The sequence below is a fragment of the Indicator indicator genome, chromosome 26 (assembly GCF_027791375.1).
Source record: "Indicator indicator isolate 239-I01 chromosome 26, UM_Iind_1.1, whole genome shotgun sequence".
NCBI classification, from domain to species: domain Eukaryota; kingdom Metazoa; phylum Chordata; class Aves; order Piciformes; family Indicatoridae; genus Indicator; species Indicator indicator.
Genome location: NC_072035.1, coordinates 2,856,342 through 2,877,062, shown reverse-complemented (window position 1 = coordinate 2,877,062; position 20,721 = coordinate 2,856,342). Strand labels below are relative to the sequence as shown.

At 42.3% G+C, this 20,721-nt stretch overlaps 1 protein-coding gene across 1 annotated transcript; it reads left to right on the top strand.

Moving 5' to 3' along the window:
* The first annotated feature begins 1,385 nt into the window (after positions 1 to 1,385).
* On the top strand, positions 1,386 to 20,050 carry GNB1L (G protein subunit beta 1 like). The gene is made up of 7 exons (XM_054392702.1): positions 1,386 to 1,418; positions 3,393 to 3,520; positions 3,715 to 3,840; positions 5,813 to 5,975; positions 10,167 to 10,265; positions 14,852 to 15,067; positions 19,669 to 20,050. The coding sequence occupies exons 2-7, from the start codon at positions 3,396 to 3,398 to the stop codon at positions 19,933 to 19,935; spliced, it is 996 nt and encodes a 331-aa protein (XP_054248677.1). The 5' UTR covers positions 1,386 to 1,418; positions 3,393 to 3,395; the 3' UTR covers positions 19,936 to 20,050.
* The last annotated feature ends 671 nt before the right edge of the window (positions 20,051 to 20,721 follow it).

Genomic DNA, 20,721 nt, shown 5'->3' with positions numbered 1-20,721 from the left:
ATTTAGTAGAAGCAATTTTTTAGGCAAAATCCTTTTTAGTGCCTAATATGTGGTGTTTAGCCGTTTGCTAATTGCAACACTAATTTGCATAGCTGAGTTTTCCACTTCTTGCTCCATGCAGGAGCCCAAGGGTTTGCAGTGCACCTTGTGAGAAGCACTTCCAGTTGTCTGTGTCATATGGGAGTGTAGCTCAGCCCCTGAAGGAGGATGCTGTTATCAGCAGAGGGAAGGCTGGAAGAAATAAACAAACCAAGATGGTGAAGCGTTGCATCTCTTACTGGTGATGCCACATTGCAAACAAGGAGTGCCATCAGCAAAAGGATTTGTATCTTTTAGCATCCTTTCACAGGAGGCAGAAGTCCTACCATGAGGATATCTGAGGGACAAACATATTGTCTAGCCCCAAGATGCTTTTAAATGAACTTCTGTAGGTTTACACTTTGTTTGTTCAAGCCCTTGAGCCAGATTTTGCTCTCAGAACAGCCTAAATACTAAGCAAATTCATTTAATTAAATATGCTGCAGATATCCCTAGTTAACAACAGACTGATTTCCCTGAGGCTAGGTGGAGTTAACAAGAAAATAAATGTTGTGCTAATTAGAGAACTCACTTTCAGACACATGGGGTGGAAGTATAAAAAGTCCTAGAGATTTAGGATTGAAAGTTCAGGCAAAAACGAGCCTTAGGCTTCTAAATCACCTAGGCAGTTGTGCAGTGTTTACTCAGGAGCTTCAGCCACTGCAGAGTCATCGTACTTAGCATGTTTGTAGCTGTCTGCTTAGCAAAGCAGGGTATAGCCAGTGTCTGTCAGCAACAGTATGCTTTACTCACAGTGTGTGAGTAAAGCAGAGATACTGAGCTACCTGGTGAGTGGAATGCTAAATGTCTTCTTTCCTGAGGAAGCAGGAACAGGTGGGTGCTTCCTTAGAATCTGTACACCAAATTTCCATCTCTTTGTGACCTTGTAGGACTTTCTGTTGATTTAGATACTTAGGAACTTTTAATTACATTTTGGTCTTAAAGTGACTTGTCCAAATCCATGAATGGAGAAGACAGCACAGATGCAATTTTGTAGTTCAGCACTTGTTGGAAGAAAAATGAGATGCTTATACTGTCTCACTGCCATTCATCTGCTGAGTCATGAGAGGAAGTAATAAGGAGTCCTCTCATATGCCAAATCAGAAATGACAGAGGTTTAATATTAGGCCAAACTTCCAGATTCATGTATTAGATCAGCAAACAACCAAGCAAAGGACCAGGCTCCAAGGAGCAAAAAGGCACTTCATTTGCTTACAGCTTGAAAGTGTGTTTTCAATTGTCTTTTTTTTTTTTTTTTTTTTTTGCTGTAGCCAGTCTGAGGATTTTTCTGAAATGCTGTCCTTGTAAAGACATGCATCAGAGCGTCTGTTTCGTGCCAGGTAAAACCCTTCCCACAGCCACGCATACACTTGCTGTCTGTCAGCAAAAACTTCTGTCTCAGTAATTAGAAAAATGCTATTAAAAACCTGCCTTGTAATCCCAGATAGCCTCTGGCTTGACTCAGTTCTATTTTGTCTTCTTTGCTCAGTACAGTAACCCAACATAGTTCCACTTGAAGGAGGATCTGCTCCCCTGACAAGTAACCCAGCTACTATTTTATTTATATGATTCTACAAAGTGTCATTTTGACATACAGCTGTGGTGTCCCAATGAGGTGACCTCTGGTGACAAAACCCTTAGTCTAACAGGTCTGTAACACAAGTGAAGCATGTTACAGGCAGGCATTTGGGAGCTGGATCTCAGCACAGGGACGAACCTGTACATCGTGTAATCACCTGAAAATTTACTCTAGCCTGTCATGAGTCTGGATCATCAGACAACATCATAAAACAAATGAGTCAGGGCACTAGAACACATAGGTTAGCCACTGAGCTCATTATTTTCATACCTAATTACACAGTGCTATTGAGGGAGAACTGCACATTATGCTGAAGAATCCTATTTCATTACTAGTCCTGAAAGATAATTGTGTTTAATTAGGACCCATATATACCATAGTGATTACTGATCTATAAAGAAGGCAGAGCTGCAAATGAGGTGCAATAGCAAGTGCATCTATTAGACTCACTCAAAAGCTGACAGAGGTGAGATGACAATTGCAGGGGTAGCTGGTTTAAATTACCATGTAACTTGTAGCTCTAGTGCTCTGACTCGCATTCTCTGCAATTCCTCTGCTGTGAACCAAAAGGCAAAAAACACCTGCCTAGCTTGCTGCACTGAATTTAGAACACTCTCTGTCTACTCTGGGGTAATACATGCTTGCAGTGCTGACCTCTGCAGAGGCAAAAGCTGTCCTTTTCTGTAGGAGGCCAGGTCAGAAAGGAAGAAGCTGAAATACAGGCATGGTTGGTAATGTCACAGATAAAGCAATAAGAACTTTTCATGGTGAAAATATTTATTGCAATGCATGTTAGAATCTATTTTCCAATGAACTGCACCTACAGTCAAGCTGAAGTCTGGAGGGTCATTTGCAGCAGGTCAGAACACAGAAGAGTCGACTTTGTCCTTTGGTGCTTGTGCAGAGCTGCCTGCAGAGGACTTAACGTGGAGGGAAATACTTGGTGAAGAAGCAGCAAGAGGGTGCCTGAGCAGGTCACACACTCTCACATTTCCCATGTTCAACAGCACCTGGTTTGCCAAATACTTTTCCTACTCTTTGCTGACTCAGACCACATGTGAGCCAATGACATCAAGCATCTGTCCCTCTCTATTGATCCTTTGGGGAGTTCAAACCCCTGGAATACAGCCTGTAGTACAGTAGTCACTGAGTTAGTGTGAAATCCTGCAGTTCTGTTTTGTAAAGTAACTGCTTGGAACCAAAAACTCAAGCACTTGGGAGTAATAAGATTGTTGGGTAAAAATGGTCCTCATTCACCTGAAATACTTTTTGGTTGGCATGTTCCCAGAAATTATTTGGCTGTGAGTAGAAAGGACAGAAGTAGTATTTTATGGGAGGAAGGGGAAAGACTTGCCAAGGGCCTAAGTGGAATGATAAATTGCTTGCCCACTGAAATTATGGGTATCCAGTTTGTTGTGTTCTGTAGCTTTTCCTTTTACAGCAGGGAGAACAGTTGAATAATGTGGTATTTACAAGTGCACAAGAGGTGCATACACATGGCCAGCTCCACGCTTACCTTGCTTAAAAAGGCATGCAGCAAAGAGCAGATCTGACAGCTGCTTAATCAGCCAGTGCTAGGAGGAAATACACCACACTGAGTTGTATGGCCAAGAGAAATAACATCCAGTAATTGGAATTCAAAGAAAGTGACTAGGAAAAGTAAATGTATTTAAAGCTGTAATTTCAGTTTAGGCTGCCTTACCATCTGTGATGCTTGTGCCTTCTCACTTCCTAGTTCATGGCTCGGATGGCTCTGCCACCTCCAGACCCACAGTTTGTGCTCAGAGGCACTACTGCTGCAGTCCACACACTGCACTTTTCTTGTGGAGGCCAAGAACCTGACGTCCCCGTTCTTTTCTCTGGGTAAGTAAACCAGGATTTCTGGCTGAGCTGGGCATTGTGGGGACGTTTAAAACCAAATGTATACAAAGTGCATGGTTGGTGAAGGGGAGGGTGGGGTGAGGAATGTGCATACAGCTTCAATTTGGGGGGAAAAAAAGAGCAAGTCTCAGATTGTATGCAGTGGCCACACTAAAAGCATCTGTTCTTACTGGCAGGTCTGAGAGTGGGCTTATCCATGTCTGGAACCTGAAAACATGCAGAGTGGACACAGTACTGGATGGCCACGGAAGAAACTCTGTCTACTGTGTGGAGACAATGGGTAGTAAAGACAGACTACTCAGGTTAGCAAAGCAGACAAAATAGTGGGAGACGATTCTTGTTTTAGTGATCTCTGGAGAAAAAAAAAGAACCCAAACAAAAAGAAAGGAATCACTTATTTCTGGAGTCTGTTCAACATATATGGAAATGTACAGAAGTACAGATACAGAAAAACTGTAGAACAAAAACTGGAAAGAATGATACAATTAATTTCTTTATGATACATGGTTGATGACATTACAACAGCTTGGGGTCCATAGTGTCTTAGTACTCCACTGAGATCAGGTAAGATCTTCAAGCACAGGAATTAAATCAGATTGGAAGCTGACAAAAGTTTCATAACTGGTTTTTAGGGAAGATCAAAACTGCTATCAAAAGTTTATAAATAGAGAGGAGAGGGAGAAAAGGCAAGGAGGGAAGTGAAGAATCAGATGTGGAGAAAGGAAGACCGAAAATGAGCAAGAATGGGAGTTGCAGCCTTTGCTTTGTTACAAAGTATCTTCTGGTCTCAGTTAGCAAGGGAAGGAATATTTGTGTACTTTGGATTAGACAGGTGATCTACTGTGGATGCCAAAGTGTCTGTATGACTAGGAGCTGTTCTGACATGTTTATCTGGAGAAGACATCTCTTCTAATATACAGTGGAACTCATTAGCATTTATATTTGTTATCTGCTTAAGTACAATTATCAACACTCTCCCCCATAAAATCATACTGAATGAGTGTGGTTTGTATAATTACAGAGTTTTTCCATACCTCTGTTTTTGCTGTGCATTTATAAGTTCACACAGCAGTGCCATTTTAGGACAGCAGTTACCTATATTGTTTTTCTGCTCAGCAGTTTCTTGTAGTACCATGTTGTATGCCCAGTGCTGTAAATGTTTTGACAGTTTGTCACTCAGCTGAGCAGCAGATGGGAGTTTCTGTATTGGTGCTGAAGAAGTCCCAACAGTTTGTAGATTTGTATCTACCTCTGGTGTGGTTTCATACTTCCATCAGGTGGTACTGCTAATTAAAATAAGAATTGGGTGAGGGATTGTGATGACTCTTTGCCCAATGTGATAACATGAGGACACAAAACTTGTAGTTTGTGGATGGGTGGTGGTTTGTTGCAGAGCCAGTGGGATCACAGGATTACGTAGCAGTTAATGCTGTGCTCTTTGGCCCCCCTGGTGTTGCTGTCTGACTTCTGTGAGACAGAGAGGTATGCAGAGGGGTCTCTGTCTGAGCTGCACCAGTACATGCATGATGCAGCTGCTGGTCTCTGGGTGTGGATCTTTTAACCACAGCTTTTCATGGTTTAATTCCTGGTACTCGCTGCACTGCCAGTGCCTCTCCTGTTGTGTGTCCCCACATACACAGTTCTAATGGTCTCCTGTGCCCTCCGTGAGGACACACTGAAGAACTATAGCTTTTTATTTATCTTTGATGCAGTCTTTGTTGTCTTGCTATGTGTCTTTCAGCTGACAACCTGCCTGACATTTCATTTCATTGCTAGGGTGAAAGAGTGTTAAATGTGTTACTTTCTGCATAATTTTGTTGCATTTTAAATTAGATCTAATCAATGGCAAAATGTAAGTATTCTTATTGTGAATATGCTCAAATACTCCTGAGACCTCATAACTGTGCACACACAGGGAGACAGTGTAGCTCTGTTTGAAAAGGCTCTTCACAAAGAACCGTGGTGAACTGTGACTGCAGTGTACCTGATTGACTCTCAGGTCCTCCCTCCTCCTGGTAACTTTTGAACCTACTGTCCAGTCTGCAGTCAGCAGAAGGGTGGTGGTCTCAGTGATACCATCTCCCCACACATTTCCTGAAAGACCTAGTTAATGCCCCCACAGAAGCTGCACTAATCTCACTTGGTTCTTCACTGCATGTTAAGGACCCAGCTTTGAGAGCCTAAGCTGCAGGAAGCCTGGCTTGCTCAGCCTGACTTGCTCAACCTGGCTTGCTCAGCCTGGCTACTCATGGACAACTTGTTTTCCTGTGACAGTCAGGGTCGTGACCAGAGGATCTGCTTGTGGGATTTAGCAGAGGGACGGACGTCGGTGATTGATTCTGTCTTCACAGAGAACGTGGGATTCTGCAGGTGCTCTCTGTTAAAGGTGGCACAGGGACACTGGCTAATGGCCATGGCCTCCAAAGCCCTGGAAGAGGTAGGAAGTTTCTTGTTCTGGTGCTTGGGAGATTGTTTTGGGGTTTGAAATGAGATCAGAAGGGGAAACAATCATCACTCTCAAAATGCTCAAGAGAGGGCAGCACGTGGAACCGTCAGGAGTTCTAATCACCACTACTCCCTGATAACTGAATTGAATAACTAATAACAAGGACATCACCCCAAGATTTGTCCAACATTTATGTATTTGCAGCTGCTGCTTGTATGTTGTGTGCTGGGGTTTTGAAATCTCTTCTGGTGCTGCTGAATACTGTTAAGGAGTACAAGAGTCCTTCTGGGGTCAGAAAGTCTGTCATCAGCTGGAGGTACTCATCCTCCATCTCAAGCTGAAAGTCATGTTTGGTGAGAGAAGGGGAGGTGCAGGTGATTTGTAATGCAGTACGTGGTCTTCCACCCCAGGCTAATTCTTTAGCTGGTACTTTGGCTGGAAATAGTTGAAGGACTATTGGCAGCTAGAGGTTTGCTCAGTGTAAGATAATTGTAGGGTCCGTTTCAGTTGCTACTAGCTAAGTCCACACCTAATACCCATTATCACAGCAATCGCTGACTGACAGCTTTGTTTTCTGCTTTGTTGAAATCCTACTTTTCTTCCCTTTGAAGGATTATATGAGGACATCACACAAAAAATAATTTAGAATACTTGACATCAAAATACCAAAAACATGGTAAAAAAGAAAGATGTGACAGAAATATGGAAAGAAATATTGTAGCTAATTGCAATTTGTTCCTGGCCATAAAAGGTCACAGGCTCTCTGGACTGTAGGATGTGTATCTTGAAACGGATAGTTGCACGTCTGATATAGAAAGCACTAAGTGGGCATGGTACCTGTATTGCAAGAAAACGTGAATGTTTTCTTATTCAGAAGTCAAGCACATATTTAAGTACTTTGTTGGCTCACAGCCAGAACATTGAGCCTTTTGCAGAACTGAACAATCCTGTAGACACATTCACTGCACCAGCAAATACAACCACTCTAAGCCCTCTACCTTGTTGTGATCAGTGAACTCTCTCCATTCTATAGCAGTGCTCAATAATACTGAAGTTAAAACTGACAAGTGCATTCTTGTGTCAGCTGGAGAAGAGTTTTTGTCAGGCAAGGAACACACACACACTGGCAACAAAGAATTAAATAATCATCTAGTCCAAAAAGCAGACATTTTCCCCAGTGTCTCTTAACACTCTGTTGTATTTTCATTTGTCGCTTGGGCCCTGCAAACTGATAACAATTTGCTGTCTCCTGAGGTAAAAGAATTCCATGCTGTGTAAGAACCTCTACATGACAGCTGGGTCAGGTTTCAATAAGTTCCCATAAGCTCCCATAATATATGGTGCTTCCAGATAGGCAGCACTGTGTGAGACACAGTACATTTGCAGCTTATGATTAAAATTAAGACTTAATAAGTGTTTATGCTTGGCTGGTGCCCAAAAAAAGAGTAATTCTGTCTTAAAACAGGTTCAGTCCATAAATAATGAGATCTGAACAGGCATTTATTTGTTCATGATTGCATTTAAATCACCAATTATGAGTTACATGCACTCTTCTTGCCAATTTGCCAGAAACATGTTAAAAGCTTTATTAATGTGAAAAAGAAAAAGGGTGTGTTTCCTTGTGGCCAGTTTTAGCCACCCAGGAACACTATTAACCTCAGGCAAAGGCAAATCTTTCTCCTATTAAGCAAAACCAATATAAACACAGAACTTCAAGTTTTAGGTTACAGTTGTCAAAATACATGAAATAGTATTTATTGCCGAGGCTCAGCTGCCTCTAATGCAGGCAGTCTCAGCAATTGTCATTCTAGGAAAAGCAGCTCATGCCTCCTTGCCTTCTGCAAAAAGCTTTAATCATCTCTGTGGTTTTCTTTGTCCTTTGCAAGCTCAGCTGTAGCCGTTGTACCAGTTCGTTGTTTTTTTCATCAAGGTAAAGCATGGGAGAATTGAGGTTTTCTCTTTCAACAGTGCGCTTACCCCTCCTCATTCTGCAAAAGTTGCTCTTTCAGTCTCATTGAGGAGCCAATACCCTTTGGAGAGCTCATGATGAAAAAGACACAAGATGAGAGCAGGTCATCTTCACAGTTCTAGTCCATTTCCTGCAATAGTTAACTTGGTCATTATGTCAATAGCAAGGAAGTTGCCAAGAGAAAAGCATCATTTGTTGAGAGTGTAGCTCCAAGGAACCAGAATTCCCAGAAGCTCAAACTCTGATCTGTTCCTAGGTTTGGTTATGTACTGGCTGGCTCTGTGCTATAGTCTCCATTCCTCCAATCTGGAGAGTAGTTTCCTGCTCCATTGCTAAGTGGCTTTGGAAAGTGTTCTGTATATTGTGTTCACAAGCATAGTGTCGACTCGCAGTCCTGGAGCACAGCTGCCTGTTGGCAGGCTAGCTGACAACCTCTAGAAATAGGAAGATGTCCTGGCAAGCTTTGAATTAAAGGTATGGGATTGGAAAGCCGTTGCAGCTGCCGTGGTCGTGATTGATGGCTCCCAAAGGAGCCATATTTGTGTAATAGCTCATCTCAGATGCTTAAGGAAATTCGCATGACTGGGGCTGTCCAACAGCACTGCTGGGCTTTCACACATTCTGAAATAGCCTGGGATGACTGGTGGTGCTAGAGTTATCAAATGGCTGAAGCTCTTTACTTTTACAGGATGGTGCAGACCACTCTTTAATTAAAATAAAAGATCAGCTCTGCTGGTTTGGGCTAGGGTAGAGTTAACTTTCTTCACAGTAGCCAGTATGGGGCTGTGGTTTGGGTTTGTGCTGGAAACTGTGTCGATGACACAGGGATGTTTTCATTGCAGCTGAGCAGTGCTTACACAGAGGCAAGGCCTTTTCTGCTCCACACCCTGCCAGTAAGTAGGTAGGGAAGGGGACACAGCTAGCAGAGCTGACCCCAGCTGACCAAAGTGATATCCCAGACCATACAGAATCATGTAGGCTGGAAAACACCTTTAAGATTGTCATATAAATCTGAGGTAAAAAGGGAAGGGAGATGTTCAGAGTGGTGCTGTTTGTCTTCCCAAGTAACTGTTGTGCATAATGCAGCCTGGCTTTTCTGGAGATGGCTGAACACCTGCTGGCTGATGGGAAGTGGTGAATGAATTCCTTACTTGCTGCAGTCCACAGCTTTTGCTTTGCCCATTAAACTGTCTTTGTCTCAACCCATGAGTTTTCTCACTTTACCCTTCTGATTCTCTCCCCCATCCCACTGTGGGGGAGCAACTGGGTGGTGCTCATCTTTGCTACTGGGGTCAAGCCATGGCATCACCTTAGCACTTAAGAATGCATCTGAGAAACAAAAACGTTCCTGGCAGCAAGTTTTTCATACCTAAGAACTTGTTTCTCCACAGTTCCAGGCTTGAGAATCAGCCCAGAGTGAGGCACTTCTGTGTTACTGAAAGGATTCAAAACCTTCCAGCACCCAACCACAAAGGCAGACTCCCCTGATCTTGCCTGCCATCATTCTCAGGTGTAAATGAGCTACTTCCTTAGCAGAGGAAGGACTTGCCCAATACTAAATAATAATAATCAGGTGCATGATTTACTACAGTGCAAGCAATAGTGGGAGCTGCTACATAGAGAGAGAGCAGGTGTTTAACACAGTATTGTCTGACCTGCTTTGAAGATGGTCAGATGAGCGTGTTAGATTTATCTGTGTGCCTTCACTGCTTCAGCCTGCACTAGGAAATCGTTCTGGGTTTACACTTTGTTAGCACAGTCAGCCAGTAAATAAAAAAAATCCACTGCAGTTACATATATTGCCTGTGTTACCATGACAGAACAGAGGAGACAATGCAGGTGTCCACAGGTGAGTGTAACAAAAAAAAATTAGCAACAGAGATGGAAAAGGGGGGAGAGGGGATGTAGGGCAGTGTTTTCAGGGTCAGCAGTCTGCGAAGAGAATCATCTACTGCATGCAGTGCAGATGAAATACAAGAGTGGAAGAAGAAGAGTTCATTCTAGCAGTTGCCTATTCTCCTAAAGCAATGTATTTCTTTAGAAAGCCATAGATTCCCCTACAGCTCCAACCTAACATGCATTCCTCGGTTTCCTCCAGACAGTTTTTACTGGAAAAGCTTATACTAGCCTTAACCACCTGAAAAGACTTGTGTTTTTAACAGCAGAATTTGGACCTGGAGCCTGACCAAATACTCTTGTTTTCCTGATGTCAGGTTCGAGTTTTGGAGCTGCCATCCAAGACGTCAGTCTGTACCTTGAAGCCAGAGGTGGGTGCCAAGCTAGGCATGCCCATGTGTCTGAAGTTATGGCAGGTAAGGCAAGAGCGCCTGCTAATTGTGAAATGTTTTCCTTGTGATTCATTTTATATGAAGCACATGAATCTTTCCTCACTTGGATTTTGATTTATTATCAAACCAATCAAGTAATTATACTATTAAAGGGGGAAAGATTTGTGAACATCCGTAATGTAACTTTCAGAGCTTTCCAAGCTTTAATGGAAGATTTGCTCAGGGAAAGCTTTGTCTCCTAAGGACAGACAGGGGGTTTGCATCAGTCAGGAGGAAAATGAGTGACTTACCAAAGCCAGTTGTTTGATAGGATTTCTTGCTGCATTATGAGTGATGGGAAGTGATTGGGTTACTTCAAAACAGTGATTTTAATGGCAGATTACATTCACCTCAATGCCTTCAGGATAAGGAAGCACTCTATGAACATTTCTATTCCAGACGCACAATAGGAACAAAATACTCATGGTGGTGTTGACTTTGGACAAAAAGGTAAATAAAAGCAGTTAATGACAAACCTCATATTTGCAGAGTATCCAGCAAATCATGTTTATAGGATGCCAACAGTGAAAGACAAGTAATACAAAAAGGTGGCAGTAGAAGGAGGAAGGAGTTCAGGTGGCTGATGCTCAGTCTCCAAAGAACTGGTGGTAAAGCTGATTGCCAATTTAACCCACATACTGTTCTAAGTCTGCAGTACCACCGGAGCTGACTTCAAGTATGTTACTCCTGCTATGTTACTCCTGCAGGGTCATCTGAACATTTGTATTGAGTTCAGCTGGAAAAGTAACCAGTCAGTTGTGAATTTGAGGCCTTAGTGTCTTCACTCAAGGTCCTGAACCATCTGAGGTCTAGAGGAATTCGGTTGCTGACTTCGGACAAATGTAGGAGAGGCCACAGTTCAAGTCCCATGCTGTAATTAAAAACTGGGGGGGGAAATCAGAAGGAAAATTAAATAGACTGATTAGACTGTTATTAAACAGAAAGTTTCTCCTAAAAATGCAATCAGTGTTCAGTGCTCCAGGAAATGAATGGGGCTTTCTGTCTCCTGGACATTTTTTAATAAGATGGAGATAACTGAGGAAATGTTCAGTGTTGAAAATTCTGTTGCCGCTATAAGAAGTCCTCTGTCCTACCATATTGTCTACATCCATTAATATTGCTATTCCTCTAGGAAGGAGAGCAGGTGCAGAGTCTTAATTTTATGTAGTTTTTAATTTAGTGCCAGTGGGGATAAAGCACAGTATGCGGAATTAGGAGAAGTAAATTATTCCATGCAAATTCTGGCTTTGGGAAGTCACCACAGCTTCCTAGACTGCAGCAGGCAAGGATAGATAATCCCTTACAGTCTCACAGCTGTATTTGCTCTTTTACAAATGCATGCAACTTGGTTTGAAAGCATGGGGAGGAGGATTCTCTTAAGGGCAAATAATTACATGTGGTGTACCAAAGTGATGCTCTGCGTTCTGTTTTGTGGTTTCACTGGAAGTAGCTCAATGAGTAACCCCCTAAGCATTAAAGCAGAACATGAGTTAAGTCAGGCTCAGCCCTTCCTGAGCAGAGGCCCTCCAGGATTCCCCTGCGCACTGCCACATTGGGCAATACCCAGCCAGAAGATGAGGTCTCTCCAGTGCGGCACTTATGGGCAACCTGTTGCCTAAGAGACTATGTGAGGTTGCTTATGGCACAGTAAATGTTAACAAGTTGAAACAGAAACTTATATGGAAAGAACCACATAATGGTCTGAAGGAAGTATGCTCAGAGTTGTTGTCCAAGCAAAGAGTCTGGGGGCTGCAGCCATGTGTCATCGTATTTTTCTGCATGCCAATAAAAAAATCACCCAAGGAAACAGTGCACCTCACCCACAGCAGCAGGAACTGGAGACTTCACTGGAGAGCAGAAGGAAATGGAGGCTTGTGGATTTAAGCCTTGCTGGCTTCTACTAGGTGTTAAAAAGCTTGCAGCTGTTTATTTTGTCTTTCTGAAGCATTTTCCCCCCTCATTTTACTAGATCTGACCTTATTATATATTAGTTAATTCAATGAGTTTTTTCCTTAAGTGTATTAGTTAATTCCTTTTGAAAGTTCATATTCTTAAATGCATTGTCCCTTCAGCTTCACACCTTCCTGCTATTACTAATTGGGTAGCGTAGGATTTGTGGGAGTAAGGACAGTCTTCCCTTAAATTTTTTGCATTCCTTGGGGAAGGTATTGTGTTGTGTAATGGTGCAAACAAAATAATTCAACAGGAATAATATATGTAGAAACTGGAAACACAGAGTTTATTCCTGTTGAGTTGACAGCAGATCACCTTTTCTTCCTTCCTTGACAGTTGTCCAAATGCAACAACAAAACATTCTGCTTAGGAAGAACAATTATTTATAATTTAAATTTTCCTCTGAAACAGAACATGAATGGTGAAGACTTTTAACCAGCAGTGTCCATTATTAGGAACTGAAATAAACAGGCTGCTGTGAAGCACATCTTGGTAGGGTGGGTGTCAGGCTGAAAGCTCCCCTGATCTGTCAGGAAGCTTTTATTTAAATTCAATTGCATGTATGCATTGAAATACTACACTTCATGTTAGGGAAAGTCAGGAAGAAGTGTGGAAGCCTTCATTTCATAGAAATCAACAGAGCAATCTTAGACCTCACTTGCAAATTCCTGCTTTTCAAAACCGAGATACCCACAGCACAAAAAAAAAAAAAAAAGTTGTGCTTGGCATTTCCCATGCTGTTGAGCACTCACCTATATCTCTTGCCTTAATGAGGGCCATGAGCACCTATGAAAATCTGGCCATCCAGCTCTGAGCCAGGCAGAGGAGCCCACCCTGCCCTATTTCTCTGACTGATGACCTCCTCCAGGGCTCTGGAGGAGTCGTGCTCAGAGAAAAGCAGTACAAGTAACTGGGGGTGGAGGTTATACATAAACTGGGACTTCGCAGACCTTAATAGATGTACCTATGAAGTACTCCGTTTTGCTTTAAAGGTCTTACCCTTTACTAAATATAAATAAAACCTGAAATATTCATTTCAGTAATAATTTTTTTTTAACTTCTCCCAGGGACTCTCCATCCAGAACAGCAGATGAGCTGACATTAATTCACATGTATTTGGCTCTGATGTTATTTTAACAAATCCCAAATTTGACAGGAAGATTGTGCACAGTTCTGGGCATTATCAGAGAGCCTTGGTGGACCTTTCTAGATAGAGTGTGTTCCCTACCCTGCCAATAGAAAAAGGATCTTAAAGCAAGGAGTGAGGCTCCTGCGAGATTCCAGGTGTGGACAGACCTGTTCAGAAAGATGATGGTGGGAATTTCCCCTGGTTTCCTTCTTTTAATGAGCAATTTTCTTCCCTGCTCAGGCGATTCATGCCTTATTTAAACACTTCTTTAGGCTGAATAAATCTGAGAAAGAACATGAGGCTGTTAGTCAGCAGCCTCATTAACAAGACCACCCATCTCTTGTTAGTTTAACTCCCCCTAGAACAAATAATAACCAGTGGGAGAATAGTCTGGACCATTCACAGAGGCAGTGAGGCTTTGGCCACTGCAAGTTAGTATCATGACACTGGCAGCCTGCAAGTCTGAAGAACATCATTTAATAATGCAATACCACTAAACATTAATTCTTTATACTTGTCCTTTACCTTTATTTTTAACTGAATACCAAAGGAAAAAAATCCTGTAGGCTCAGACAGGATTTGGAAAGGACTGAATAACCCACTGGCTACATTTCTTAGTTGTGCCTGCATGAGATGGCCATAATCCCAATGCCTACTTCGGTGTTTCTTCTGCTACTAAAGCACTAACTGGCACTAACAGATGCCTGGCTTTTAGTTGCTTTTGGTTAGGGATTTGCATCTTCACACTCACATAGCCAGTTACTGCTTAAGGCTGGGGTCATTAGTCTTTTGGCTGGAGCTATGATGAATATTCTCCTTAAGTGTGACATGTAATCCAGTAATGTTCCCTTCTTTGAGTTATTTCAGAGGCTTAAATAAATTAGGTGTCTGCCCAGGGTGCCATGCTCTTTGACCTGTGACATCATTAATCAAAATAGCTTTCAATTGGTTACAGTGGGACTCAGGCACCAATTAACCCCTTGGTGACTCACCCAGAGATTCCTGAGGAGAGGTTCTGTGTTTACGTTTAAGCACTGTGGTGCACTTGGATAAATGACCCCCACGTGTAACCCCACACTTGGCAGAGTGACACCAGGATCTTTAAACATGGCACCTCCAGTGTCCATACAGGTTTCTGTAACTTAACAGTGACTCAGCTACTCTAAGCGATTCCTTTTAAGGAACACAAACAAAACTGAGGCAATGAAGCTTCTGAAAGCATCAGGCAGCTTTTTTTTCAGATGTCATAGGGTGTAGGTTTTCAGAGAGAACTTTGCTATATGTGTGTGTAAAAACCGGAAGTGCATGTCAGCAGTTACCTAAGAACACTTTCTGTAAGTGGATGGACTATCCAGACGTGACATTCAGACTTCCAAACTTTTCACTTTGACATAACTCAGCCTTTTAATTTGTTTTCTTGGTGCTTGGACTGAAACTTGCCTGGGGGTGATATTTACTTCTCAAACAATTTTACTTTTCCCTTGATCAGCTCAGCTGTGGTTCACAACCTTTGCTTCTGGCTGGCTATGAAGATGGATCAGTGGTCCTTTGGAATCTGTCAATGGGAAAAGTGTTGAGCCAACTTGTTTGCCACCAGGAGCCAGTGATGAGCCTTGACTTTGACTCGGAGAAGACCAAGGGGATCTCAGGCTCATCTGAAAAGGTGCTTAGCATCTGGAGCCTCAATGAGCAACAGAACCTACAGGTCAGGATCATTGGCCCTCTAGTGTCATTTATCCCACTTTGCACTAACAGTTTGATAGAGTGAAAAAATATTTAGTCATGAAGAGGAGTTGTTGCAGATCTCTAGCTAATTAATCACAGACTGGTTAGAATGTCTGTGCTATGTGACTAGACTTAGCAAAAGATGGTGAGGATTTAAAAAAAAAAAAAAAAAGAAAACCCTTCTCTCACATGTTTCTGGTTTTACCAGAGTTGCAACAGGCACACAAGCTTAGCATTACTCAAGCCATTGCCTCTGTATCTTCATTTATCACATTAGTAGTATCCAGCTCTTGGAATGTCCTAAACATTATAAATGAGTTATAAAAATGAGAAACAAAGGATTGCTTTTCCAAAGGTTCTGCTTGAATGGAGAGAGCTTTCTCTCCACTGTGGGAAAGGCAGAAATATTCCACTAAAAACTTAACAAACAACAAGAGCATGAGTAGCCCAACTAGCACCAAGAGCACAGGAGGTTTAGGCAGCCAACTTCCTTTGGCATCTTTAGAGCCCTAGCTGGAGACAGGGAAAATAACTTAATTGGAGATAGCAGTTGGTGACTGAGCTACACATACCTGGAACAGCTGGTTTAGAAGGAGGTCTCATAATCACCACTTCAGGCTCTGCTACTGAATGGCAATAAATATTGCTTAATCTAGACAACTTTAGCAAGTGTTCCAACAGTGCCAAGGGGTTAAGTAGGTTTTAACTAAGTGTGGAAATGAAGTGCATAAATAAAAGCTTGTGAAAATTAAAATGGGCCAGGTCCAGCCTCTGCTTCAACCTGTTTAATAGGGGCCTGAACCAGCCCCTGTGCGTCCCCTGTATCATCCTTGAGAAGAGCTGCTGGATACACCAATTCACTCTTCCAGGCTGCAGCTTTTGTGGAGATCTTACAGTAGTGGGGTAAGTTAATGCTGTTTTCTGAACAGTGTTGCAGGAAGAAAAGCAAGCACTTGGCCATCCAATGGTGGCCAGCCTGATCTAAGTGTGAGGTGTCCCTGCCCATGGCAGGGGAGTTGGAACTAGATGATCCTTGTGGTCCCTTCCAACCCTGACTGATTCTATGATTCTACGGCTCATCACCTGGGGAACACTGTGAAGGTCCATACTGTGTTAGGCACCCCCACAAAACTACCACTTAGGGAGTGGTAGGACACTAGGGATTTTTTGGTTGTTTTCCTTCCCCCTGCCCCAGCTTTCCTGTCACTGTTGACACACACCTGGTATCCTTAGCTCACAGAAGTAGAAGGAAAGTGAGCAGGTTAATAGAGCAAGTGAAGAAACTTGGTATTGAAGCTAGTTTTCCAAGACCAAGGTGTCAGGAATCTGACATCATGACAAGCTTCTTAAAGCCTGCAAATACTCCAGAACTGGGGAGGAAGCTGTTCCTTCCTTTAATTATAGCAAAGCTTGTTCCTAAATTAGAAGAAAATACTGTTCCCTACAGCACATCCCTCTCTAATGGAGGGCTACAGGTAGGACTCATGAGAAAAAACAGCGTTTACTCACCTAAAATATTCCAGGTATGGTTTGCACAGGGTATTCACGTTCCCAGGAGTGTAAGAGTAGTTACATCTTTAGCACATCAAACGAAGAGACAGAAGCTGCTCTCAGAAGAAATTTAAATGCCAAACATTAGAAACTCTAAGTAATATTTCTGTGCTTCATGTGCAGTGTGAATGTCCTAATAAAATGCATCTTTCATATGAGCACTACAGATTGTCAAGAACATAGATTTAAGGGTTTTTTCCACTATTGCATTAATAATATAAACCAGATGGGGATTGTTTTTTTTTTACCCTGACATTCCAGGTACTTGAGGTAATGGTAGATGTTGGAAAACCACTCAGTGGCACATTATTTTTATTTTAAACATTTTAATAAGTAAATGTGGTGCATAGCTATCTGCCGTTGGAGAAGTAATAACACAATGATGATACTTCAGCTCTGTTTTGAGTGGCAGTGTTCCAGTGTGTCAACGAATAGATGATAAAGGCAACTTCATAGTTTATTGCTATGGGGAAAGTTTGGTTTATTGTCTTCTACAAGAAGGTTGCTTAAATCATCACCGTCAGCAAATGACTTGGATTGGTTATGAGTCCTCTGATTTGGACAAGATAGTGCAATGATGTGATGATGTTTGTGTGATAGAAGGTAGGAGGTAAACAGCTTCTGCAGGTGAATAAACAAAGCAGAACTAAGAAATCTGATAATCACAGAAGCTTCTTTATATACAACAAGAAAAAATACTCTGTAAGCTGTAATGTAAGCAAGCACACAAGTTTTGTTGGTTGGATTCCTGAGGTTTTTCCCTCAAATGATTGGGGCTGCTGCTATCTTGACTATTTTTCTACTAAGAGGACCTGACACCATGATTTGGGTGTGGGAAAGGGAAATTCAAAAAAAGACAGAAAAATCAGGGCTAGCATGTGTTAGGGAGAGAAGGGGAATATCTGTTGGTCTCAGCACTTTAAAATTTCTTAATGCAGCTGTTGATAGACACAAGTGTCCCTGGTCACGACTGGCTGAAAACAGCTCACCTGATTTCCCTTCTGTTTTCTTAATTACAAGCTGGTTTGCTGGTTAGGAAATGATGCTGGTGTGCATTTGACTGCAGTAGCTGCCCATAAATGACTGGACGGCACAAATCCTAGTGCTAGGATTTCACCTGGCTGCACGTACCTTGAGCAAGATGTTCTACTTTGTTTTTCTCTCTCACCTCTTGTATTTGCAGATCATGCACAAATGCCCACTGTTCCCTCATGTTCATAGCCAGAAGGCATCATCATTATAGGCTTCATTTTCAAGTTGTAACTTGCTGATGACATACAGTTTCTCCCAGTTGCCCTGATTTTGCTGTATGGATCTTGCCCATGTAATTGACAGTAATGATGGGAAGCACCACACCCAGGACTGGTTATAGCCATTAGCTAACAATATCAGTTACAGAGCGAGGCACATCTGACATTTGTTAGGCTGGTGATGTAAGTAATGAATCTTTTCCTCACCAGTGTGCATATGCCAACAAATTCCCACTGAAGCCATGCCACACTAGCATGACTGGGGAGTCTGTAAGAACATGGGCACTAGCAAAAAGCACTGCTCTTGCAGGAGCAGCCACACAGAGAGGCCCACGTGCAGCCCCCTACTGTTTGAGCAAAATTTTGTTGTCCATGTTCTCAGTTGGTTTTAGACATGGTTGTCAGGTCCCTTTTTAAAGAGGAATGTGTGGAGCATACAAGTTTCATTTGACCTTTTCTCTCATCAAATTGCCCATCTCTTGCTGGCTAAGTAGCTGTTACACAGTTGAAAGATAATTACTTATAGCTTTGTGCCTGTAAGACTCCAAGATGTGTTCAGCTGCATTTGAAACCAACTTTGACCAGCATTTCTGGAGTTGCAGCTTTCCCCATCCAGCATTATCATTAAATTATCTGCAATTAATATATTATTTTCACTCCTGTACTACCTGTGTGTCATGGAATGTGCTTTAAGGAGAAGAGCTCCTCAGATGTCATGCTTGTCAATCCCACCTCAGAAAAACAGCATATTAAAACATGCTTTGGTACAAGACAGCTACAGATTCAGCATTAAGTAGATGGTGGCATTAACATGTCATTTCCAGTTGTGCTTTTAAATAACAGCACCCCAAGCTCAGCAAACACTCAAAAGGTATTTTCCACAAAACCCAGGTAGTTTCAACATGCTGCACGCACAGGCACAGTGTGGTGCCTGTGCTGCGTGCTCAGAGGCGGGTTGCGGACTAATCCAAGTTACCTGAGGTGAGAACAGCACAAGCGTTTTATACTGAGCTCACTCTCTGTGCTCCAGGGGAAGCTCTCATTGGTGAAGTGAAAACTGTCCCTTCCAAAGGCTGTCTTGTGCAGCCCCAGTGCCTCCTGAAGGAAGCTAAATGTTTTTCAGCGTCATTGTGCCCCTTAGAAATTTGTGCTGCAGTAGTCTCCAAACAGTAACAAAAGGCTTCCAAGATTGAAATCAATAACTTGGTCATAATCCCCTTCTTGGAATTTGGTGTAAATAAAAGTCTCTTGGGAAGGAGTACTAGAAATACAGATTTCCTGACACTGAAACCTAATTCCTGGAAGCATTCCTTTCTCAAGACTCTGGTAAATGCTACCACAGCTTATTGGGTTTTTTGTGAGGGGTCACATTAGTAGAAATAAGTAGCAGGTAGTTTAAACGTCAGCACAGAATCTCAGCTTGGGAAACTTCAGGAGCAGGGGAAAAAAAAAGAATTAAATATATAGATACGGCCATAGCTCTGAATGTTGCTGCTGAGGCTTTGCAGGAAGAGCTTTAAATGCAAATATAAACTAAAAACATACAAGGGATGATTTTCTTTTTGGAGAATGGTGCTGGAGAGAGGCTCAAGTTAAGCTCTTCTCCCTCTCGCTCCAACATTGTTCTCACTAAGGCACCATCCACCATGTTGTGAAAAGCTCCATAGTACCTGTGTGACACCAGTATGTATGGGTGGGCATTATAGCTTCTAAAATCCCCAACGATTCCTTTTACTTCCATTTTAAAGAATTAGAGCTCATCTATAACTTTCTCCCACAGGTTTACAAAACACACAAACTTGTCAATGCTGGCATATCTGATACCGCCATCCGTCCAGACAAGAAGATTTTAGCAACAGCAGGGTGGGATCATCGCATCAGGATCTTTGGCTGGAAAAAAATGAAGCCCTTAGCAGTCTTGGACTACCACACAGCAACTGTCCATTGTGTCTCCTTCTCAGATCACAACCAGCCCAGTGAGAGACTGCTGGCAGCTGGCTCAAAAGATCACCGCATCAGTATCTGGTCAATATATACTCAGACATGATGCATTCTGCACTGCCACGGACTAAGAAAACAGGATTGGTGAAGCAATTCTTTACACTGGAATTAACACCTGGATGTGGGAATGCAGTAGAATGTATTTCCAGACTGAAGTGAGAGTCCTCAGTTACTTCTTACGCTTCTTGTTCAAGCTGCTTGTTTTCAAGAGAGGTAAATGGATTCTGAAAATTCCTAACAAGCAGAAGAGAGCCAGTCACAAACAAGGACCCAAAACAAGCCACTGTGAGTTCTGCTACAGGCTTTGCAAGAGCTTTTCTATGGCAGGTTGCTTAAAAAGGCTTCTTCTTTTGTGAAAAGAAGTATCTTAAAAGTATCTTCTTTTGTGAAAAAGGACTGGAATCCCTCAGACTGCGGTGGGGGCAGAATCCGTCTGTTTGTAAGTCATTTATGTATCAAGGAATCTGAACCAGTGTAAAATATCACTCTTTCTTGAAAATTTATACCCATTACACTACCTCCAGTGGTTTCTCCTTGTCAGTTACTTTTTCTTCCTCATAACTGAAAGGCTATCAGAACAACCTTGATTTGTTCACACTTCTGTCAGTTTCTAACTTAAACCAACAGTCAGGAATGTGACTGGGGACAGCCTTTGGCATTTATGAATTTCATTATGTCTCCTGTCACCTCCAGCCCCATAATTAATCACAAGAAAGAAAGAAAAAAAAAAGAAAGAAATCTTCCCCTGCACTGCAAAGCTAAGTAAAGCCTTTTATAGTGCCAGTGCTAAATCCTTTCCATAGACTGACTAGCTGAAGGATTTAAACTCGGC

Coding starts and splice junctions, on each gene's coding strand:
- GNB1L (XM_054392702.1), top strand. CDS start 3,396: ATGGCTCGGATGGCTCTGCCACCTCCAGACCCACAGTTTGTGCTCAGA. Junction 3,841..5,812: donor AGTAAAGACAGACTACTCAG/GTTAGCAAAGCA, acceptor TTCCTGTGACAG/TCAGGGTCGTGACCAGAGGA. Junction 10,266..14,851: donor TGTGTCTGAAGTTATGGCAG/GTAAGGCAAGAG, acceptor TCCCTTGATCAG/CTCAGCTGTGGTTCACAACC.